At 45.1% G+C, this 25,252-nt stretch overlaps 1 protein-coding gene across 1 annotated transcript in view; it reads left to right on the top strand.

Moving 5' to 3' along the window:
* Positions 1-25,252, top strand: part of MEIOC (meiosis specific with coiled-coil domain) — a gene marked incomplete at both ends in the record, with an annotated part of 168,827 nt that overhangs the window by 58,814 nt on the left and 84,761 nt on the right. Inside the window, 2 exons of the mRNA XM_082272868.1 lie at positions 4,047-4,175; positions 13,681-13,841. Coding sequence (XP_082128994.1) covers positions 4,047-4,175; positions 13,681-13,841 — 290 coding nt within the window. The remainder of the gene's footprint in view (positions 1-4,046; positions 4,176-13,680; positions 13,842-25,252) is intronic.

The raw sequence follows: 25,252 nt of genomic DNA, 5'->3' as shown, positions 1-25,252 counted from the left end.
TCCCCATTGGCAGCATCTCCGTGAAGAAGGCCCAAAAGCCGGGGCCTCAATTTTTGGATGATGCCGTAGTTCGAGCGCTCAGGGGGGGGCGCAAAGCGACAGGACATCTGCAGTGCACCCCAGGCGCCAGGTCACTAATTCTAGTCGCAAATGCGACCTGGCGCCCGGGGATTGTCGAACCCTGGATTACTGTAGTAATGTCACTGGTCCCCCCCCAAAAGGGTCATAAATGTCAGGTATCCAATCTGTCTGCCGTAATGTCGCAGTCCTGCTAAAAATCGCTAATCACCGCCATTACTAGTAAAAAAAAGAAAATAAAATAACATAAATTTTTCCCCTAGTTTGTGGACATCATAACTTTTGCGCAAACCAATCAAAATATGCTTATTGCGTTTTTTGTTTTTTTTTACCAAAAATACGTGCCAGAATACAAATTGGTCTAAAATTATGAAAAAAATTTAGATTTTTACACTTTTTTTTTTTTTTTTCATTGGGAATGTTCTATAGCAGAAAGTAAAAAGTGTGTGTGTATGTATATATATATGTGTGTGTGTGTGTGTGTGTGTGTGTGTGTGTATATATATATATATATATATATATATATATATATATATATATATAATATAGTACAGACCAAAAGTTTGGACACCTCATTCAAAGAGTTTTCTTTATTTTCATAACTATGAAAATTGTAGATTCACACTGAAGGCATCAAAACTATGAATTAACACATGTGGAATTATATAGATAACAAAAAAAGTGTGAAACATTGGCATTCTCTTGATGAGCTTCAAGAGGTAGTCATCTGAAATGGTCTTCCAACAGTCTTGGAGTTCCCAGAGATGCTTAGCACTTGTTGGCCCTTTTGCCTTCACTCTGCGGTCCAGCTCACCCCAAACCATCTCAATTGGGTTCAGGTCCGGTGACTGTGGAGGCCAGGTCATCTGGCGCAGCACCCAATCACTCTCCTTCTTGGTCAAATAGCCCTTACACAGCCTGGAGGTGTGAAAAATAAATGATGGTCCAACTAAACGCAAACTGGATGGAATAGCATGCCGCTGCAAGTAGCTGTGGTAGCCATGCTGGTTCAGTATGCCTTCAATTTTGAATAAATCCCCAACAGTGTAACCAGCAAAGCACCCCCACACCATCACACCTCCTCTTCCATGCTTCACAGTGGGAACCAGGCATGTAGAGTCCATCCGTTCACCTTTTCTGCGTCGCACAAAGACACGGTGGTTGGAACCAAAGATCTCAAATTTGGACTCATCAGACCAAAGCACAGATTTCCACTGGTCTAATGTCCATTCCTTGTGTTCTTTAGCCCAAACAAGCCTATTTTGCTTGTTGCCTTTCTTTAGCAGTGGTTTCCTAGCAGATATTCTACCTTGAAGGCCTGATTCACACAGTCTCCTCTGTGAGGAGATTAGCTCGGTGGCGGGTGTGGATGACCTCTTTGGGGGGTTCATTACACAGGGAGATAGCCGAGAAGTGGTTGCAAACAACAGTTTGGTTTATTCATGCAATTTTCTTCACACAAGTGCAAGCGTCAAAAACATCCAAAATAAAATAAAACACAAAATAAATCCTTGCCACTGTGGGCGGCTACCTTCTCACACACAGGAACCTATCTAAGGAAGTCTGTCCCCAACCTACTGTTGGGCAAACTTTGCTGATCCTACAGCAGACACTCAATAGTCCATTTATTTTCTCTTCACACAACAAATGTCCATTGAACATGTCCCTTTTCTCTTCACATTGAACATGTCCCTTTTCTCTTCACATAGAACACATTCCTTTGTTTTTCTCTTCACCCAGCAAATGTCCCTTTTCTCTTCAAATAGAAATAGTTCATTTATTTCTTTTCACATAGAAACAATCCAAGACCTCACCTTGAGTAGTCTTCACACTTTTTACCCTCCTCAGCGCACATCGCTTCAGGAGACATTCCTTCTCCCATGCTCACACAGCGTCGGGAGGCACACATCTGACTGTCCTCCTCTACTCACACAGCGTCAGGAGGCAGCAATCAATAGGACTTCCTCTGGACAAATTATAGAGGCCTTAATTTCCTCATTCTGAATAGCTGAATGGTTTTCAACTTCTTTACACCTTACTGCTGCCTTTGCAGCCGATACCCTATAGTAATTGGTGAATTGTCTAAACCAAGCAGAAGTGTATCTCCCATCTGTGACACCACTCACAGATTTACCTGACTTCCTGTCACACCTATTAACAGTTGCTCTAGAGAAAAAAATTTCTTGGGCCCTCTTGAATCCACTTAACTATTTGGGGGCTCAAGGGGCAGCTGCTTTGGGCCCCACAACAATGACTAGACCCGGGGCAGCTGCCCCTTTTGCCCTGTGTTAAAGACATCCCTGATTCTAACAGTCTATTCAGTAGGACTATCAGCTGTGTATCTTCTTGACTTCTGCACAACACAACTGATGGTCCCAACCCAATTTATAAGGCAAGAAATCACACTTATTAAACCTGACAGGGCACACCTGTGAAGTGAAAACCATTTCAGGTGACTACCTCTTGAAGTGTGACTCTACAATTTTCATAGTCATGAAAATAAAGAAAACTCTTTGAATGAGAAGGTGTGTCCAAACTTTTGTCTGTACTGTATATTCAAAATTGTCGCTTTTTTGTTTTATAGCGAAAAAAATAAAAATCGCACAGGTGATCAAATACTACCAAAAAGCTCTATTTGAAGGGGAAAAAAGGACATCAATTGTATTAGGGTACAGCATTGCACCATGCAATTGTCAGTTAAAGTAACACAGTGCCGAATCGAAAAAAAAATCCTGGTCATTAAGGGGATAAAACCTTCCAGTCCAGAAGTGGTTAAATTAGTAAGAATAGACAGATGTATATAGATGTATATCTAATTTTTTTTTAACCCGAATCTCTCTATCTGTATCCATATCTCTGAAAAACTGTCTGGGTTACCCAGGGACACAAATGAGATTTATCATGTATGTAAACCCTCACCTTGTAAAAGAACTCATTCTGTTTAAAATAGAAATAAAAGTTAAAACATCTGTGTATTGATGAGAAAAAAAAATTACTTTTTTAGAAGTGATCATATTCTTCTCTGTTCAAAGCTGTATAAGAAACAGCTAATCTTCCCAGCGAGAGGCTGGAGGGGGGGTTTGGCGTGTCAGGACGAGTCGTCATTGGAGGAGAGCACACTAATGCCTCGTACACACGTTCAGATAATCGGGCGACTTATCGTTCGCATTTTCTTGCATGATACTAATATTGATTTCAACAATGCACATAAACGTAGGATTTTTTTCGTACGATTCCGGAAAAGCTTTCTGGTTGCTTAGCTACGTATCAGATGGTGAAAAACAAACAATGGCAGCCAGGCATTTTCCGTGCTATTCTAGTGTTTCTGATCATGCGCGGTTCTGTCGATTGCTTTTTAGCAGACGCACACTGTACTGATTAAACGATTGCCGTTCGCTAGGCTATCGTACGACAAAAGTTTTTGTGTTTGTCCCTTTGGATTTTGTTGGACGAACTGTCGTGATCAGCTGTCGAAAGCTGTGTACAAACGATCAGATTATTGTGCAATCAATTCAAAAGCGATTATTTTCGTCCGATTATCTGAACCGTGTACGAGGCATAAGTTCCCAGCATAGCAGAAGACTGGCAGGAACACCAGTGATTTCACAAAAAGGAAATACAAGGTGAACCAGATACTTTCTCATACAAGTACATGATTTATCATACAAGTACATGATACAGCAGGAACATATCAGGACTATGAAATGTTGGGTTTACATACTCTTTAAACTCAATACTAGGAAATCCATAGGACAGAGGAGAAAAGTCAAAACTGAAATCTTATTGGCTGCATAATGCATCTAGTTTTCTAAATAGAACCAATTGGCCTTGAGAGCAAAGGAGGTGAAAATGACAGTCACATGGCTGAATAGAACACTCTTTGTTAGAGAAGCATGCATTAGTTAGCTTAGCCTTAGGAAATGAGTCTTGTATGGTCTTTTTTTCTTACATATGTGTCTTCTCTAAAGCATACAGCTGCCTACAGATCCAATAGTCGGGGCTGGAATAGTGCAGATGCTGGCAGCAAGTTGATGAACCTGTATAATGGTAGTTCATTTTCCAAACCACCTTCCATCTACAATGCCTACAAAGCTCAGGTACAGTTTACAAGGATTGAAATGGCCTTTAAAGGAAACCTGTCATGATGGAAATATGGAAGTTGATATTGCATGTGTGAAGGAAGAAATTGTGCTGGTGACAATCGTTCTCATCTTTGTATCACTACCTAGTACATTGCGAGTTCCTTCTTCACTGACTGCATACTTTGAATAAGTAATTCACCAGGCTAGTGAAGCAAGGATGAGGATGGTGGCCCTAGATTTTGGACCATTAACCCTTTTACTGCCACCAACATGTTATACTCCATGGTCATGTTTCTTGAGCCCCGCTATCCCACCTGTGGACCTTGTCCAGGGAAGAAGATGGTGGAGCACAAGAAGCTGCAGTGGAGTGCAGGGGAGACTCCTGCAGTATTTGATCCCTGAAGTCTCATTAAAGAGAACTTGTTACTGAAACATAGTACTTTCACATGGGGAGGGGGGGGGGGGGCTAATTGGGGTGGCTAATTGGTCCCCTATACGATAGCAATAAAGTGAAGTAAAAATTGAGGTTACACCCAAGAACTTAACAACCCCCCCCCCCCCCAAGAAAAAAAGTTTACAATAATTTTAGAGCCATTATTCACTGTTAAAATCTACATACAGAAAGAATGCATTGCTTTGAAACTTCATAAACCCATGTTTTATTCACAAAAGAAAATGGAAAGCAAATCTAATTTTGAAATTGATGGCCAGCAACAGGTCTTAAATACGTTGAGACAAGGCCATGTTTACCAGGGTGTAGCGTCTCCTCTTCTTTTAACACTCTGTAAATGTCTGGTAATTGAGAAGGCCAGTTGTCCCATTCTTGCCTGATCTAGGAGTCTAACTACTCAACAGTCCTGGGTCGTCATTGTTGTATTTTTCGTTTCATGAAATATTTTCAATTGGTGAATGGTCTTGACTGCAGGCAGGCCAGTTAAGTACTCGGACTCTTCTCATACGAAGCCGTGCTTTTTTTATAGATGCAGTATGATGCGGTTTTGCATTGTCCTGCTGGAATATGCAAAGCAAATATGCTTAAAAAAGACACTGGATGGGAACATATGCAGCTGAAAAACCTGGCTAGATCTTTCAGCACTGATGATGCCTTTTCAGATGTGTAAGCTGCCCATTCAATACGCACTAATGTGCCCCAATACCATCAGAGATGCCGGCTTTTGAACTGAGCACTGAGAAGTCAGAAATTCCCTCTCCTGGAGGATGTGGCGCCCATGGTTGCCAAAAATGTCAAATTTTGATTTGTCTGACAACAGAGCAGTTTTCCAGTTTGCAACACCTAATTTAAAATGAGCTTTGGCCCAGAGAGGACGACCGTGTTTTTGGACCAAGTTGAGATATGGCTTCTTTTCTGCATTGTGGAGCTTTACCATGTATTTTTGGATGGCACACAAACTGTTCAGACAGTGATATTTGGAAGTATTCCTGAGCCCATGCAGCGATGTCCATCATAGAATTTTGCCTGTTTTTTAATGCAGTGCTGTCTGAGGTCCAGAAGATGACCGGCATCCAATATTGCGTTTTGGCCTTGTGTTTGCGCACATAGATTTCTCCAGATTTTTGATATGTACTGTACAGGATGATGTATTTAAAGTCTTTGCAATTTTACATTGAGGAACATTATTCTGAGTTTGACAATTTTATGAAGCAGATTTTCACTGATTGGTTGACCTCTGCCCATCTTTACTTCTGAGACACTGACTCTTTAGGATGCTCTTTTTGTCCTGTTACTGACCAGTTGCCAATTAACTAAAGGTACACCGAATGGAAATTGTTACCAAACATTCAGGATGCACTTGGTCGAAACTGAAAATGACAGTTTGCAAAAATATATATTTTTATATATTTGTATTCCATTCGACTTTTTAATTAAGATGATGAATTTAAATTAATACAAATTTGTTGGCCATTATCAGCACCTTTATCGCAAGAAAAGGTCAATAAAAATGCATACCATTAAATTCTATGTATGTCTTTACACTGATCCATTGTGCTTCCATTGCTTGCTGAATTGTTGCTCAGTTAACATAAAATGCACCTCCCCGTTGAAATGCATTGAAAGCACAGCAAGAATTTATCAGTAGCGCACTCATTACCTTTTTGATGTGGTTTTTGAGCCACATGACCTATAAAAAACATAAGCACAGCAAAATTGCGGCAAAATCACATGGGTTTTCTGCGCTATTATCCGCACCTTTTTCTCTATTTGCGTAATGCTGAAAACCCCATAGCCGGCTGCCAGTTTCGGTGCATCTCTACAATTAACCAAATTAGTTGCAAAATGTTCTTCCAGCTCTTCCATGCAGTGTTAATTTTGGCAGCAAATTTCAATTTAGTTTTAGTCTTAGTCTTAGGACTAAAATGGCATTTTAGTTTTAGTCCCATTTTAGTCTTCTGCAAGTGTTTTAGTTTTAGTCGTATTTAGTCGACTAAAACTCCAGTATATTTTAGTCGACTAAAACGCCCTACATTTTAGTCGACTAAAACTCATTTTAGTCATCTATAATCAAATGGGTGTAGTTCAATTGTAATTTGTAATGCATTATTTAAGCATTTCTCTACAATTTCCAAACTCATTATATACTACTGCTGGTCCTGGAGTGAAAAATCTAATATGTTATTATTTATGCTTTGAGCATGCACCAGTGTTAATTTTTGGCAGCAAATTTCGATTTAGTTTTAGTTATAGTCTTTTGACTAAAATGCCATTTTAGTTTTAGTCATATTTTAGTCTTAAGACTAAAATGCCATTTTAGTTTTAGTCGTATTTTAGTCATCTGAATTGTGTTAGTCGACGAAAACGTTTTAGTCAGTTTTAGTCGACGAAATTAACACTGCTTCCATGTTAATAGTACCACTTACTTTGCCAGCTTCTAGCCCTGTCCCAACTTTTTTTGCTGGCATGAATTTAAAAAATCCTTATTTTTGTCTAAGGTGATTCTAAAGGCAGAAGGCTTTTTTCTTTCATTGCACTGAAGTTGTGCTGTCTATCAGCTCGGCTCAGAATTGAGCCTGCACAAGTGCCCCCATAGGAAGAAGCTTCTTATGGGGGCACTTGCTAAAGAGGTGGAGCCAGAAGCACCGAGGGGGGGTGGGGAAGAGACTACGACGACCCTAGAAGAGGAGAATTCTCAGGGCTACCCTGTGCAAAGCAATTACATCTAAACGGTAAGTATGACATGTTGTTTTTTTTAAGTTTTACAATCACTTTAAAATGGTCCATTTCTCAGTTTAAACATTTTATGTTTTCTATTGTGAATAAAACTTGGATATATAAGATTTGCAAATCATTGCATTCTGTTATGTAGATTTTACACAGCATTACTACTTTTTTGGAATTGGGGTTGTAATATATAAAGAATATACAGTATATTTCTTAGCCGTACAGGACATAGGGTCTTCAACCATGAGTTCTGCAGCTACCTTTATGGGGAGGGACTGTATTTTCAAACCGGATTTCTCTTTCGTTAATTGACGGACACAGCTCCATATCTTCTTTGACAGATGGGTTATGCTGCTTTTCCTAGGAGTAGGACACTAGGCAGAAAAGGGTCAACAAAGCTTAACTACGCCTATGGGGCAGTCCCAGGTGGTATACTCCAACTTCCTGCTCTAGGATATGTTTTTTTCTTTTTTTTTTTGCTGCCTAATCAGGAGTAAGGACCTACATACTGGCAGAATTTGATTTCTTGGCAATTTTTCAGAGAATATGAATGATAATAACTTTTTTTTTTCACTAGTGTTTAGCTGAAGCCATTTATTATCAATCAACTGTTTTTACCCTTTTTTTTTTTTTTTTTTTTTTTTTTTTAATCCTAAGGACAACAGAAAATACCCAAATGACCCTAATCAAAAGTTTACATACCCTGGTGATTTTTGGCCTGATAACATGCACACAAGTTGACACAAAGGGGTTTGAATGGCTTTTAAAGGTAACCATCCTCACATGTGATCTGTTTGCTTGTAATTGGTGTGTGTATAAAAGGTCAGTGAGTTTCTGGACTCCTGACAGACACTTGCATCATTCATTCAGTCATGCACTGACGTTTCTGGATTCTGAGTCATGGGAAAGCAAAAGAATTTCAAAGGATCTGCGGGAAAAGGTAGTTGAACTGTATAAAATGGGAAAGGGATATAAAGATATCCAAGGAATTGAGAATGCCAATCATCAGTGTTCAAACTCTAATCAAGAAGTGGAAAATTAGACCAACTAAAATTTCAGCCACTACTGCCAGGAAAATTGTTTGGGATGCAAAGAAAAACCCACAAATAACTTCCGGTGGAATACAGGACTCTCTGAAAACATGCGGTGTGGCAGATGGGCTGCATGGTTGAGTCGCCAGAAGAAAGCCATTACTACGCAAATGCCACAAAGTTTCCCACTTACAATAGGCCAAACAGCACAGCCTCAAAACCTTCCAGCACAGTCATTTGGAGTGATGAGACTCAAATTGAGCTTTTTGGCCACAACCATAAACGCTACATTTGGAGGGGAGTCAACAAGGCCTATGATTAAAGGTACACCATTCCTACTGTGAAATACGAAGGCGGATCGCTGATGTTTTGGGAATGTGTGATCTACAAAGGCACAGGAAATTGTGGTCCGAACAGATGGCAAGATGAATGCAGTATGTTATCAAAAAATACTGGAGGAAAATTTGCATTCATCAGCCTGGAAGCCTTGCATGGGACGGACTTGGACACTCCCAACATGACGATGATTCTAAACACATGGCCAAGTCGACCTGTCATTGGCTACAGCACAATAAAGTGAAGGTTCCGGATTGGCCATCTCAGTCTCCTGACCTCCAATATCTTTGAGGCACCCTGGGGAGATCTCAAATGTGCAGTTCATGCAAGACAGCCCAAGAATTTACAGGAACTGGAGGCTTTTTGGCAGGAAAAATGGGCAGCGTTACGATCTGAGAAGATAAAGAGCCCCATCCACAAAAGACTTCTGTCAATGTTAAAGGGGACAGTGCACGGTATTAAGAACTGGGGTATGTAAACTTTTGATCAGGGTCATTTGGGTAGTTTCTGTTGTCATTATGATTTTAACAGTAAACACAGTTGATTGATAATTTTTATCATTCATAGTCTGAAAAATGGCCAAGAAATGTAAACTTATGAGCACAACTGTAGCTCCTTGCTGGGATCTCTTGTCCTGGCATTTTTTTTTTGCCTTTTGAAACTTTTTTTTTTTTCCTTTTTTTGTTTTTTTCTTCTATAATCAAGTTTGTTCCTGCCGGACTGGGTGACGCACTGGAAATTCTAGATCCTTACGGTCATCCCAGTCTTGCTCAGTACTAGGTCGGCCACGAGCTGTGACTGGAAGGGTGGGTTGGGAACACATTGAGCGGTCTGCTTGGGATGTAGAGTCCTGAGGGGGATCCCTACAAGGCCACCCTGGCTGTGTACATAGGGTCCTGGGATTTGTGCGCCCACCGGGCGTTACCGCCATTTTCTTGCGGCTCGTGGCAATTTTTCCCGGAGATCGGCAGGCATGTTTGGTGGTTCCTATAGGTAATGCGGCGGCCACTTTCTTGTAACCGCATGGAGTGGTGCTGGGCTGGCGGCCTCTAGTGTCAGCACGGCCGTTTTCCTCTTCCTCTCCGATCGGCGTGCTGCAGGCTGTTTGTGCTTTTTCCCCTCTTTCCCTGCTCTTTACTGACACGTTTGGTGAGTCCTGGGCGGTATCTTCCTGCCTGTTCTATTGCAGTGTTGCTGGGACCTGTGGTTCCACGGAAATCAGTGGTGGTAGGGATTTGTACAGCCTATTGATACATTTAACCTAGTTTTTTCTTACTGCGGCCCCAGGGTGCCATGGAGCCTGTAGAACCACCTGACCCGCTCTCGGGGGGATCCTCGGGGTCCCACTCTGCTATGGCGACCATGACGGCGGTCCTGCATTCTCTGGTATCCAAAGTGGACATGGTATTTCAAAAGAAACCTGGCAAAAAGCGCCCTCCGTCTTCATCTTAGGCTGATTTGGCTGCCATGGAATCGAGTCACCCCCACGGGCTCTGCTTTCACGCACTTGAGTGCTCTGATATGATGATTCCTCTTTCACCACCTCTGTGCAAGAAGAAGCGCTTGTAGAGGCACTGATTGTATCAGTGCGGGAAACCTTAAAAATGGAGCACACAGCGGATGCAGCATTGACCACACCGGTGCATTTGGCACCCGCAGGCCATCCAAGGTGACTAAGGTGTTCCCCTTTCCTGCCTATTTTGACGAGATTGACGCTAGCCAGTTGGGGGTCCCTGAAACGCATGTCTGGAATACTGAAGCATTTCGCTAGGAGGTATCCTTTTGAGGAGTCCCTCCTTAAAAAAAAAAAAAAAAAACTACAGGTGGTGGACTCTCAGATTAAATAAAGTTGCGTTATTACCAGTGGAGGACACTCTGTCCTTGCACCCTGCACATAGGAAGGCTTAATCCTTAGTCCGCCATCTTTTTTCCTTGGCAGGTTCAATCCGGAGGGTAGTGTTTGCCATAACCTTGGTCTCCCAGACCTTGACAGAGTGGGCAAAGCTTTTACGCAAGGATTTGAAAGAGTGTCAGAACCCTCATGAAATGGCAGAGCTGGCTGACCAGTTAATACAATGGTTACAGTATATTTGTGATGCAGCCTCCTCTGGTCTCGCAGAAAAGCCCTCCTCTGCTTGAAGGGACGCCCTCCACCATACTAGGGGTGGGGGGACGTCTTTGTTTCTTTCCGGACCCATGGACCTCGTTCATCCAAGACAAATGGGTACCTGAGTTGATTCGGTCCAGTTACAAGATCGAGTTTCGATCCTTGCCCCCGGCAAGGTTCTTTCGTTCCCATCTGCGTCTATCCACGGATCGGCTTCAGGGCCTTCTGGGAGCAGTGCAGGATTTGTTGTCACAAGGTGTCATAGTACCAGTTCCAGAGTCGGAATGTTTTCAGGAGTTTGTCAAACCCCTTTGTGGTTCCCAGGAAGGAGGGGAAGGTTCGTCCAATCCTGGATCTCAAGGCCCTGAACCACTTTGTGTGGGTTCAAAAGTTCAGAATGAAATTCGCACAGTTGTGGTTTCCCTTCATCAAGAGGACTTTCTGGCCTCCATCGATACCATTGATATCAAGAACACTTATCTTCATATCCCAATCTACATCAGGCATCAGCTTTTCTTAGTTTTGTCATAGGCGAGGAGCATTATTTTGTGGCGTTAGCCTTCTGGTCTCGCCTCAGCTCCTGGGGTGTTCACAAAAGTGTTAGCTTTACTCAGACAGCGGGGGATTTCGGATGATCTTCTGAGGGCGGAATCATCTGTCCTGAAGGATCTGGACTTCACGGTGCGAACTCTGAATTTTTAAAAATCAGTTTTTGACCCCGTCAACCAAACTTGATTTCCTGGGACTGACTCTGGATTTAGCCTCATCCCAGATGTTTCTCCCAGAGACTAAACTCCTGGAAGTTTCAGCATGCGTCTTAACTCCATTTGTCCAATGGCCTGTTGTCTCTCAGAACTTGCATGCCGTTGCTGGGCCTGAGGGTTTCCACCTTTTTTGAGGCTGAGCCAGTCGCTCAATTCCATACCAGACTTCTGCAAAAGGATATTTCTCTCCAAATGGGACAAGAATCCAGTCTCTGGACAATCTGATCCTGTTGAGCTATCTGTAAGCCATTTCCTCAAAATTAAAGGAAAGAAATGCTTGAAATATATCACTCTGTGTGTAACGCATCTATATGTTTCACTTTTAAATACTGAAATTAACTTTTTGACTATATTCTAATTTTCCTGAGATGCACCTGTATATTCAGTAGCTCATTCAATGAAAATACACTGCTCAAAAAAATTAAAGGAACGCTTTTTAATTAGAGTACAGCATCAAGTCAATTAAACTCCTGGGATATTGATCTGGTCAGTGAAGTAGCGAAGGGGGTTGTTAATCACTTTCAGCTGCTTAACAGGTGCACTAGATGGGCAACAACGAGACAACCACCAAAACAGGAATCGTTTTACAGTTTTTCACTAGTTTTTCATTTGGCTAGGGTCAGTGTCACTACTGATTAGCATGAGGCAATACCTGGACCCTATAGAGCAGGGGTCTTCAAACTATGGCCCTCCAGTTGTTCAGGAACTACAATTCCCATCATTCCTAGTCATGTCTGAATGTCAGAGTTTTACAATGCCTCATGGGATGTGTAGTTCTGCAACAGCTGGAGGGCTGTAGTTTGAGGATCCCTGCTATAGAGGTTGCACAGACAGCCCAACTCCAGGATGGCTCACCGAAACGTGCCATTGCCAATTGGTTTGCTGTGTCTCCCAGCACAGTCTCGAGCATGGAGGAGATCCTGGGAGACAGGCAGTTACCCTAGGAGAGATGGACAGGGCCGTAGAAGGTCCTTAACCCATCAGCAGGACCGGTATCTGCTCCTTTTGTGCAAGAAGATACAGGATGAGCACTGCCACAGCACTACAAAATGACCTCCAGCAGGCCACTGGTGGAATGTCCCTGACCAGACGGGCGCTCAGGCCACCCTCATGAAGTCTGACATCCTCTAGTGGGCCCTGTGCTCATTGCCCGGCACCATGGAGCTTGATTGGCGTTTGCCTATGAACACTAGAATTGGCAGGTCTGCCACTGGTGCCCTGTGCTTTTCACAGATGAGCAGGTTCAACCTGAGCACATGTGGCAGACATGAAAGGGTCTAGAGAAGCCATGGAGAATATTATGCTGCCTGTAACATCGTTCAGCATGACCAGTTTGGTGGTGGGTCAGTGATGGTCTGGGGAGGCATATCCATGGAGGGATGCAGAAACCTCTACAGGCTAGACAATGGCACCCTGACTGCTATTGGGAATCGGGGTGAAATTCTTGGACCCCTTGTCCACTGGGTTCCTCCTGGTGCATGACAATGCCTGGCCATATGTGGCAAGAGTATGCAGCCAGTTCTAGAGAATGAAAGAATTGCTACAGTTGAATTGACCACCATGCGTGCCTGACCTAAATTCAATAGAACATCTCTGGGACATTGTTTTGGTCCATCTGATGCCACCAGGTTGCACCTCATCTGTCCAGGAGCTCAGTGATGCCGTGGTCCAGATCTGGGAAAAAAATACCTCAGGACACCATCCGTCTCATTAGGAGCCTGCCCTGACGTTGTCAGGTGTGCATACCAGCATGTGGGGGCCATACAAACGGAGTACCATTTTGAGTTTCTGCAATGAAGTTTCAGCAAAATAGACTAACCTGCTGCATCATTTTTTCACTTTGATTTTTGGGGGTGTCTTTGAGTTCAGTGCTCTGTAGGTTGATTTTCATTTTCATCAAACGATGTGGCATCCTTTCATTACTAACACATTACCCAATCCATATCAGTATAGATATCCAGCATGATATGTTTCCTCATTGAGATCTGGTGTGTTTTCTAAGTGTTCTTTCATTTTTTTTTTTTTTTTTTTTTAACAGTGTATATAGGCAGCAACTTTCAGTTTTATGTGCAGATGAATAATTAAATTTTGCATGTCTTTTCAGGATGAAGAGACCATAGATGTGCTTCGAAGTTATGATTCTTTAGCCCCTAACTCTTCAAGTAATTATTCTACAAACTGGGCGGATTCTTCGCTTCTCTATTCACCTTGGTCTATAAACTCTGATGAGATAAAACCAGGGCCTACAGCACAGCTAAATACAAAGTGAGCTTTTAGTGTGTTTTAATTCTGCAACTAGAGAATTGGGCTTATTCCTTGAATCGACCACTTGGAATAGTTTATTTATTTATTTTTTTTTGACCGTTTAACATTATGGCTGTGCTGGAGTCAACACAGCAACATGTTGTGGCACCAAATGAACTTCACATATACAGTGATACCTCGGTTCACGAACTTAATTCGTGAACTGACTCTGGTCGCAAACTGAATTGGTCGTGAACCGAGGCACATTTTCCCATAGGGAAATGTAAATCCGGTTAATCCGTTCTGACCTTTTTTTTTTTTTTTTTTTTTGGTTTTTGAAGCACAAAAATATGAAACAAATTACAATACACAGTACAGTATAGTAATGTATAAAGAGAACACTAACCTTGCTTGAGATGACTTCTGGCATGGAGGAAGGCAGGTGGGAGGCTGTGAAATACAATACAGTAAGTACAGTATTGTACAGAAGTACAGTACTGTATGTGCTAAAAAGCACACCAAAAAGCAAAAAGTGTCTTCACAGTACTCGCAGTACTTCTTTCTGTGTCTCTTCTTCTCTCCACGATCGATCTTCCTACAGGAAGTCACAACCATGTGACAGCCTGAAAATGGCATTAAAATGGCCGCGGCTCCTGTTCGTGAACCGAAGCGGAGTTCGTGAACTGGAGCATATTTTTATGAACTTTTCTGTTCGTGAACCGAGTTGTTCGTGAACCGAGGTATCGCTGTATGCAGGGTTTTGTGCATGCCTAAATAATAATTCAACTAACATGCACTACTTGTTCCAAACAGAAGGGGGGGGGGGAGAGAGAGGCTCAGGACCTCAGAGGTCATGTTGTAGAATTACTAACGCGTAAGCACAAGAGTGTATTGTATGCAGTAGCAATTTCAATGCTATATAAAGCGCATAAATTGTATTTTCTTTTGTTCATTGACGGACACAGCTCCTGGTATTTATACCCATTGTGTTATACTGCCCCTTACAGGAGTGGGACACTAGGCAGAAAATAATTCTGGCTACACCATGGGCAGTTTCAGGGGGTATACTCCCTCTCTCTGCTAAACCACTTTTAGCAGAGTTTTAGTTTTTTTTTTTTTTTTTTTTTCTGCCTAGTCAGGAGTAAGGACCTAGTTCCTTGCTGGGATCTTGGTCCTGGCAAATTTTTTTTCTTTTAGATTGAATTTTTTTTTCTCCTGGATTTTTCCTGTGAGATATACAATCAACTGCTGGACTTTGAGGTGGGCAGGATAATCTAGATCCAGTGGTCACCCCAGTCTGGCCAGCGAGCGTGCGCAAACCTCAGCTCCGCACTAGGTCGGCCATGACATAGCCCCACTGGACATGGGCTGGCCTGCAAGTTAAACTCCCCAGGTTGCATACGACTGGGTCTTGGCCCGAATCGCAGCATTCCTCCCAGCTGACAGCCCCCCTCATTTTAATGGAGAGGGGTTGTGTGGAGCAGTGTCCGCCTGGTTCCTGGTATGGTGAGTAGCTGTCTCCCCCTGGAGTGTTTTTGTGGTGGACCCCCCTTCCCACAGGTACCCCCCCTTGCGGAGTCCCTCACCCCCCTCCCCCAACGTACGCTGGGACTGTTTGTGCGAAGGGGGGCTAGGGCGCTTACTAGCGATGGGGGGTGTGCCGCCGGCAACCAGACAATTTCCTGTGTAGGGAGGGGGGGTTGTACCTGGTGGAGGCGCCTGCCAGGGCCCCCCCCATCCTGCCTGGATCTGTCCTTGAGGCCTGGTCTCCCTCCTGGGCTCCTGTATGCCAGTGGTTCTCAACTCCTGTCCTCAGGACCCACTAACAGGCCAGGTTTGCAAGATAACTGAAATACGTCACAGGTGATATTTGCTACAGAACTGCTGTATGCCTCGTGGTGCCGCACATGGTCGCCATTTTGTTGTAGCCTGTGTATTTCTATACACGGTGGCCATGTTTGGGAAGTCTGGTGGCCATTTTGCTGTGGTTTGCCCTTGAAAATGGTGGCGGTGGGAGCCCCCCCTCATCCCATGGTGCTGGCTCCTGGTTAATTTTTACTTCCTGATCGCCGCATGTGTGGTGCATTATCCTGGTGGCTGTAGGCGCTTTTTTCTGCGGGTGGTGAGTCTGGGGGGTCTCTCTCTCTCTGCTGAGGATCGCTTGGTGCTTTTTTTTGCCTGCAACCGGGTGGTGCTGCCAGCGCGGTGGGGGGTTGTCCCTTAGCTGTATTTTTACGCCCTGGTGACTTATGTAGTCTTTGGAGCACATTTCCCCACCTGATCCCCTCTCTGAGGCTGCGGGTTCCTCAGGGTCCCAACCATCTACCCATGCACTGACAGTACTTCCTGGAGTCCCTTGTGTCCCGGGTGGAGGGGGCTTTCAGACGGGCTAGCAAAAATGCCCCCCCCCCCCGCCTTCCTCTGCCTCACTTCATCTATCTCGTCAAATCCTGAATCTGATTCAGCCGCTGCAGGCGTGGGTCACCCTTCTGGGTCTGCAACCACGCGCCTGGAATCCTCTGATGACGTGAGGATAATTCCTCTACGTCTGCGACAGCACACAAAAAGGCTCTGGTGGATGCACTGACTGTATCTGTGCGTGAGACCCTAAAGATGGAGGACACAGCTAAAGCTGCGACGGAGGCGCAGGTACCCTCTGGCACTCAAGGCCATCCAGAGCGGCAAAGGCGTTTCCTTTACCTGCCTATTTTTGCAGAAATTTCGCTAAACAGCGGGGACTACCAAAGCATCCCTGTGGGTTTCCTAATGCCTAGTAAAGTGCTTAACCCTATGAAGAGTCCTTTCTTAAGAAGTGGACTGTGCCACCGGCAGTTTCCAGGTTAAACCAGGAAACTATGATTCCGGTTGAAGAGTCCCCGGCCTTTAACCTCCCTAGCGGTATTCCCGAGTGTAGCTCGGGGTTAACTTTCAGTACCAAAAGCGGTAACCCCGAGCCACACTCGGGATTACCCCAGAATGTTACTCCCCTTCCCTGCGATTCCCCCTCCGTCCTCCCCAGCGTCCTTGCACTCTCTCCCCGCTCTCTGCATGGCAGATGCCGGCATTTGCCTTCAAGTTCCCTTCCCTGCGAGCGTTTCACCATTCACCACAAGATTGCACCTGGTGACTTTTCCAGTGCCCTGCCTGTTCTTTTCCAGTGCTTTGTTCCTGGAAAATAGAGAATGACCATGACGTCCAAAAAGCGTTCTTACTTTTGTGTCCTCTAACAGTCGCAGCCCTTCCATATGTTCTTCAATATTGGGTAAAGTGAAAACTTGATTAAAAAAGTTAAACAAAGACACACCTTTAGGGGGTTGTCCCTCTTGACATTACCCTCAGCCATTCAGTGCTGCTAATCAGTTTCTTGCTGCCTAGCTTAGGAGTAGGTTCCCTGCTGGGACTCCTTGTCTCAGTTTTTATTTTTCTTTGGAAAATGTTTTCTTTTTATTTTCTCACTCTATCGCTAGCTAGTCAGGGGGATCCTCCTGGAGAACTACAAGCGACAGCCAGGCTGGGCCTCGCACTGGATAATCTAGATCCTTATGGTGTCCCAGCTGGGCCTACGAGCGTGCGCAGGTTGTGGTCCGCCCAGGCCTCACGACGGTGCCCCGACGGATGGGGACAAGTCAGTGGAGGGTTTTTCTTTGCCGGGACGCATCAACCCTGGAACGCCCTGTATTGCAGCATCCCCTTTGGGCTGACAGCACCCCCACTCAGGGTGGGAGGTGACCTGTATCGGAGCGGAGCCCGCGGTCCATGGTGCGGTGAGTGATGCTAACCCCCCCACCACCCCCCGTGTCCCTGGGACAGTCACCTGGGGGGGTGATGTGGGCCCACTCCTTTTTGGGGATGTCGGAGCATGCGGTCTCTATAGTGTCCTCCCTGGCCGGTCTGGATGGTCCCTGGCTCCCTCGGGGGGTGCTTTAGCGGCAAACGCTGGGTGGGGGGGGGGGGGTGTGGAGCTTTTACCTCGTCCTGAGGGGGGGCTTCCCTGTGGATTCCCGTTGTGGGTCCTGGGTTCCTGATGATGATTCAGTGCCGTTTTTCGGCCGCCATGTTGTGCTGACTCACAGAAAGGGCAGCAGCCATTTTTTGCTAATTGGCGCCGGTTCTGGAGCCATCTTGGATGTGGGCTGCCGCCGCACTGTAAGGTCCCGAGGTAGGAGTAACCCTTTCTATACTGGATGTTCACCTGACTTCCTTATCCATTGCATCCCGATGTGGTTCATGTGCTGCCTTCCTCGTGTACTTTTACCTCCAGGATTGTACCTGGAAGGCGTACATTGCCTGGTATGAGTCGCAAGGGTTTCATCCTCGCTCCTTTTCGGTGGCGAGGGTTTTGGCCCTTCTACAAGGTGTGGAACTGCGTTTGGCACGATCAAAGGTCAGTTGTCGGCCTTGGCCATTTTCTTCCAGTGTCCCTTGGTGACTAATTCCTTTGACTAATTCCTTGATTCGCACCTTTATTCAAGGGCTGCGTCATCTGGCTCCCCCGCGGAGAGCTCCGTTGCCTCGGTGGGACCTAAATTTGGTCTGGTCTTTTTTGCAATGGCCTCCCTTTGAGAACATTGGAGAAATGGCTCTGCCTGTATTGTCCCAGAAAGGGGCCTTTCTGGTCGCTATCACCTTTGCTCGCAGGTTGTCTGAAATGGCGGCTCTGTCTTGCCGTTCACCTTATCTGGTTGTTCATAGGGATAAAGTGGTCCTGTGACCAAATCTGTCTTTTCTCCCTACGATGGTGTTGGATTTCCACCAACAAAATTGTTGTGTTGACTTCGCTTTGCGTAGCCCAAGCATCCCAAGGAATTTGGCTGGCATTCTATTGTATAAAAAAATGGTCTTTTTTTGGAAAAAAAGGCCAAATACAGCGCTTGCTAGCTAAAAAATACACTGGATGTTGTATGAATTCCTAAAATTGATAATACCAATTGCATAAAAACTATTATAAAAGCCACAATAAACAGCAGTAAAAGATATAAAGGTGATGTAGTGCTCACATTATTCCTTAGTGCATAAGTGACTGTGATATAAATGAAATGTTCAGGATGGCTCGAGCATGGTGTGAGTCTCTTGGGGCTCCCCCTCGCTCTTACTCGGTGGCTCGGATCTTGGCTTTCCTTCAACGGGGAGTTGATCAGAAGTTGCCCTTGGGTACTATCAAGAGTCAGGTTTTGGCCTTGACAATTTTTTCTTCCAAAGACCATTAGCCACCCATTCCCTTGTGTAACTTCATCCAGGGGGTGCGACACTTGGTACTTCCGGTGTGACCTCCATTGCCACCTTGGGACCTTAATTTGGTGCTGTTGGTTCTTCAGAAACCTCCTTTTAAAAGTATTTGGGAGATTCCCCTGCCTACCTTCTCCCAGAAGGTGGCCTTCTTGGTGGCTATCACTTCTGCGCGCAGTGGTGCTTAGACGTGTGTTGTGGCTTAAGTGTTGATCTGCGGACCAAACCTCTAAGAAAAAAAAAAAAACTGATTTGCCCTTGAAAGGCGATTGCCTGTTTGGGGCTATCCTGGATGACAGTCTCATGGGAGGGAAGAGCACCTTTCTTCTGCAGTCTAGGAAGGTAAAAGAGCCTCGTTGCAGACGCAGGCCACCTTTCTCAGCACACAGTGTTTTTTCCCCCCAGAGTCCACTGACCTGGGGTCAAAACCTTTCAACCTCTCCTCGGGAGGTTCCAAGCGGCCTTGGTCTTATACGTCGAGAGTGGGATTCTCTAGACCGTGGTCAAGGCCCCTTCAGCATTAAAGTGCGCCCTAACCCATACCTGGGGTGGGGGGATGTCTTTGTTGGCTTTCGGGCCCGTGGACTTCCCTGGTGAATGACAAAAATTCAGAATGGGGTCCATTTCATTGGTGGTGACATCCTTTAATCTGGGATTTTCTAGCCTCTATCGATATCAAAGATGGTTACATTCCAATATGTGCCTGACACCAGAGGAGCACTATCAGTTTGTTACCCTTTGGTCTCCCCTCCAGTCCTCTGGTCTTCAGAAAAGGTGTTGGCCACTGTTCCGATGTTGCTACCTTAGCAGGGATTGCTGTGCTGGACTGTTCGGATGACTTCTTGCGAGCGGAGTTCTCATCTGCATTGACGGATGACGTAGAGATCACTATACAGACCTTGAAGGAGTTTGGTTGGCTTTTAAACTACCAGAAGTCTACCCTGATTCCATTCAGAAAATTGGATTATCTGGGTCTGACTCTGGATTCAGCTCTGGCCAGAGTGTTCCTTCCTCTGGACAATCTCCAGAAGTTGCATGCTGAGATTCATGTTTCTGTCCCGCAGGTGGTCTCTCTAGACTTTCATGTGGGTGCCGGGCCTGATGGTGTCCACCTTTTTTGAGACGGTTCAGTTTGGAGTGTTCTATATGAGGTCCATCCAGAGATAGATCCTGGTGAAATGGGACAAGTGTCCAAAGTCTCAGGACAATTGGATTTGGTTGAGCAGCAGAGTTCCCTAGTCTGGTGGCTTCACTCTCCGATTCTTTGCATGGCAAGTCTTTACTCCCCTTGTATTGGGCCAGTCTGCTTGGGTGTGGAGGTGTCCTGGGACTGAGCTCTGTTCAGGGTTGTTAGGTAGCCTGGATTCCTCCAGCATCCATCAATGTCTTGGAAGTTCAGGCGATTAGGCTGTGCATGGATCACTGGACGGATCGGCTCTGGGGGCTCCCGGTACAGATCCAGTCAGATAATGCTATGGCGGATTTTGTCAATCACCAGGGCTAAACTAAGTGTGTTGGCAGCTCTGTAAGTAGCCAGAATTCTCAGATGGGCAGAACGCTTTGTTCTGGCCCTCTTTTGCCCCCTCTTCGCTGTGCATATTCCAGGATTGAAAAACTGGTAGGCGGACTATCTCAGTCGGCAGGTGTTGGACCATGGGGAGTGGTCCCCTTATCCAGACGTTTCATCTGATAGATCTGTGATGAGGCACATCAGAGGTGGACCTGTTGGCGTCTCAGCTCAACAGAAAGGTAACAAGGTTTGTGGCTCGGTCGCTGAACCGTCTGGTGGATGCCAGATGCTCTGGTGGCTCTGTGGGACCAGTATCGTCTGCTCTGCACCTTCCCTCCTCTCAAGCTTCTTCTGCGACTTTTACGCAGGATCGAGGCCGAAGATATTGTGGTCACTCTGGTGGCCCGCCGGTCTTGATACGCCTGGTCACCAACGTCCCTTGGAGACTGCCTCTCAGGGAGGAGCTGCTGTCCCAAGGGCTGATATTCCATCCTGCTTTACAATCGCTGGCTTTGACAGCCTGGTTGAAAGCCACATCATGGATAGAGGTTTGCCTGGGTCAGTGATCCAACACTGCTGAAGGCTAGGAAGTCTACCTCCTAGGAAGATTTACCATGGTACGTAGCTTACATTTCATGGTGTGGGTTGATATGTTTTCACCCTCATTACTTTTCGGTGGCTCAGATTTTGACCTTCTTTCAACGATGTGTTGAGCAGAAGTTAGCCTTAAGTACTATCAAGGGCCAGGTGTCTGCCTTGACTATCTTCTTTCAGCGACCCTTGGCAATGTATTCCTTGATGGGTACTTTCATTCAAGGGATTCGACACCTGACTCAGATGCAGCAGCATCATGCCGTGCAGATTTTTTTCAGCAAGAGGAACTGGGAGACTAGTTGTCACGATCCGGGGTCAGGCTCGAAGACCAGTAGCTATAGCAGTCGCAGGTCACACAGGAACCAGCAGGATAGGAACACTGACAGGTCACCCAGGCAGATGACGCAGGCTCACCTGAGGTGTGGAGTCTAAGTACTAACCGGTCTTCACCAGCGCTCCCTGAAGGTGGAGATGGATTTTGCTGCGTGTTAGCACCAGGTCGCGGTCCTCAAGATCGCCCCACCAGGAAGTGAGCAAGTCAGAGTCCAGTAGCAGATAGGGATTAAGCTGAAGCGTAGTCAAGGAGTAGCCAAAGGTCGGTAACCAGTAGTTGCAGGTTGGGATCAAACAGAAGAGTAGTCGAGGAACAAGCCAAGTGTCGATAACGGATGGTAGCAAAGATACAGACGGCAGCAGGAGAGACAAGCGAGATATCTGCTGTTGAAGGCACAATATTCTGGCGACCAGGAAGTGCAAAGACATGGTTTATAACAGGAAGTTCATGGGAGGAGCAAAGGGTTCAAGGTTCAAGGCAATAAAGATTCACAGCAGGATCATTCAAGGATTTGTCCAGGGAGCTGTCCAGCATTCCAGGTAGCTCAGTGAGTAGAGTCATTGGCAGACACCATGGAGGTCCCAGGTTCAAGTCCGGGTCCTGACAGTACTCCCCTCTTCCCAGGACGTCCGCTGGACGTCTTAGGACCAGGTTTAAGAGGAAACCTCTGGTGGAACTCCTTTGTTAATCTAGGGGCATGAACATTTTCTTCTGGCTCCCAGGAATTTTCTTCTGGTCCATATCCTTCCCATTGAACCAGATATTGTAATTTATTCCTAAACATCCTGGAATCAAGAATTCTCTCCACTACAAATTCTTCTTCACCCTGTACTTCAACGGGTGGAGGAGGCGGAAGAATTCTTCCAGGAAAGGGATTTTCCTTAAATGGCTTGAGCAGTGATATGTGAAAAACTGGGTGAATTCTCATACTGTCAGGAAGTTTTAAACGGAAAGTGACTGGGTTGACCTGAGCAGAAATCTGGAAAGGTCCCACAAACTTTTGTCCCAACTTTGCAGATGGAACATGGACCTTCAAATTTTTGGTTGATAACCAAACCTTGTCACCCACTTGAAAGGTAGGAAGTGATCGGCGATGTCTATCAGCAGCCTTCTTGTAACATTCCTGAGCCTCCTTCAAAGTCTCAATTAATTTCTCCTGAATCTCTTGCAACATAGTTAATCTGTTGGCTACAGCAGGAATTGGAGTTGAGATAGGGAGATCAGGAATAAAAACTGGATGATAACCATTGTTTAAGAAAAACGGGCTTTGAGAGGTTGAGCTATGTCTAGAATTGTTGTAAGAAAACTCTGCCGTGGGAAGATAGTCCACCCAGTCATCCTGAAGATAACTAACAAAACATTGAAGGTACTGTTCTAAAGTTTGATTGGTCCTCTCAGTCTGACCATTAGACTGAGGATGAAAAGCAGAAGACAGGTTGATTGCTACTCCTAAAGCTGAGCAAAAGCTTTTCCAAAACTTTGAAGTAAACTGTACTCCTCGATCTGACACCACGTCTTCAGGAATTCCATGTAGTCTGAAGATTTCTCGAACCATCAACTCTGCAGTTTGTTCCGAAGAGGGTACCCCCTTAACTGGTATAAAGTGAGCCATCTTGGTGAGGCGGTCAACGACCACCAAGATAGTGGTCATTCCTTTTGAGGGGGGTAAATCAACCACAAAGTCCATAGAAATTGACCCCCATGGTCTTGATGGGATAGGGAGTGGTTGGAGCAACCCCAAAGGAGAAGCTCGGGGTGTCTTATTGCGTGCACAGGTCAGGCACGAGGCTACATACCTTTTAACATCTTTCTTGTACCCAGGCCACCAAAAGGAGCGTGATAAAAGTTCCTCTGTTTTAGAAACTCCAAAATGTCCAGCAAGTTTTGAGTCATGACTCAACCGGAGGACTTCAACCCGAGCAGACTCAGGTACATAGAGGCGATGCGTTTTAATCCAAAAGCCATTCTTGAACTCAAGACTGATGTCCATAGGAGGATTTTTGAGGAGTGAGTCATTCTCGTAACCTTCTTTGAGGAGACTCAAGAATGCCTTTGAACTTGTGACACCTAGGAAGTTCTTTTGAGACAGGATTGTGCATTCAGCATTGTTCTCCTGGGAAGGCCCAGACAACATCCGTGATAAGGCATCAGCCTTACCATTTCTTGACCCAGGTCTATATGAGATAATAAAATTAAATCTAGAAAAGAACAGCGACCAACGTGCTTGTCTAGAAGACAATCTTTTGGCCGAACAAATGAATTCTAGATTTCTGTGATCAGTGAGAACGGTCACAGGATGCTTAGTACCTTCCAGCAAATGCCTCCATTCAGAAAAGGCTTCCTTAATTGCCAGTAACTCCTTATTCCCTATGTCATAATTCCTCTCGGCTGAAGACATTAAACAAGAAAAGTAAGCACAAGGATGAAGCTGCATCTTTTCACCGCTTCGTTGTGAAAGGATAGCTCCCACAGCAGAGTCAGAAGCATCCACTTCCACTACAAAAGGTAGCTCAGGATTGGGATGTACCAATACTGGTGCAGAAGTGAACAGAGTCTTTAACTTATCAAAAGCAGCCTGAGCATTAGATGACCACACAAAGGGCACCCCTTTCTTTGTCAGCTGTGTAATCGGAGCTATCACCTTAGAGAAATTTCTGATGAATTTCCTGTAGAAATTGGCAAACCCGATGAATCTTTGAATTTCCTTAACGTTTGCAGGGACAGGCCAATCTACTACTGCTCTAATCTTCTCAGGATCCATGCTTACTCCATCTGGTGAAATAATATACCCCAGAAACTGGATCTGGGTTTGTTCAAACTCACATTTCTCCAATTTTATATAAAGTCGATTCTGCCTTAATCTTTCAAGGACAGTGCAAACATGCTTGCGATGCTCCTCTAGGTTATTGGAGAAAATGAGGATGTCATCCAAATAAGCAACTACAAATTGGTCCAACAGATCTCGAAAAACATCGTTGATGAAGTGTTGAAAGGTTGCAGGGGCATTACAAAGACCAAAAGGCATAACCAAGGACTCGAAGTGTCCGTATCTGGTTCTAAAGGCGGTTTTCCATTCATCTCCTTGGCGGATACGAACAAGGTTATAAGCCCCCCGCAAGTCAAGCTTTGTGAAAATCTTGGCAGAACGAAGTCTTTCCAACATTTCAGAGATCAACGGGAGGGGATAACGGTTTTTAATAGTAACTTTATTCATGTGCCTGTAATCAATGCAAGGACGTAAGGTAGAGTCTTTCTTTTCAACAAAGAACAAGGCTGCTCCAGCAGGGGATGTTGAGTGTCTAATAAACCCCTTCTCTAAATTCTCATCAAGCCACTCCCTGAGCACCTTTAATTCAGGTTCTGATAAATTGAATAGGCGGCCGAAAGGTATTTCTGCACCTGGGAGTAGCTCAATGGGGCAATCATATGGGCGATGAGGAGGTAACTGGTCGGCGTTCTTCTTATCACAGACATCCTGAAACTCATGGTATTGTGGAGGCAGTTTGAGATATGACTGTGCTGTAACCACATCCAACTGCGTTTCCTTAATCTGTGGAGAACTAATTGGACAAGGCTCTCTACAGTATTCCTCACAATGGGGGGATGTAAAATTTATAACGCGTGCTTCCCAATTGATTGAGGGATTATGGGTGGAAAACCAAGGGATGCCCAAGATCACAGGAAATTTAGGTGACGTAATCAGCTGAAAACTGATGGTCTCACGATGGTTAGCCTCAAATTGGAGAACCAAAGGGACTGTTTCATGGG

Source organism: Pelophylax lessonae, assembly GCF_965119305.1.
Source record: "Pelophylax lessonae genome assembly, chromosome: 11".
NCBI classification, from domain to species: Eukaryota; Metazoa; Chordata; class Amphibia; order Anura; family Ranidae; genus Pelophylax; species Pelophylax lessonae.
The sequence above is the reverse complement of the archived record's forward strand: the minus strand, read 5'-3'. Positions and strand labels throughout refer to the sequence as shown.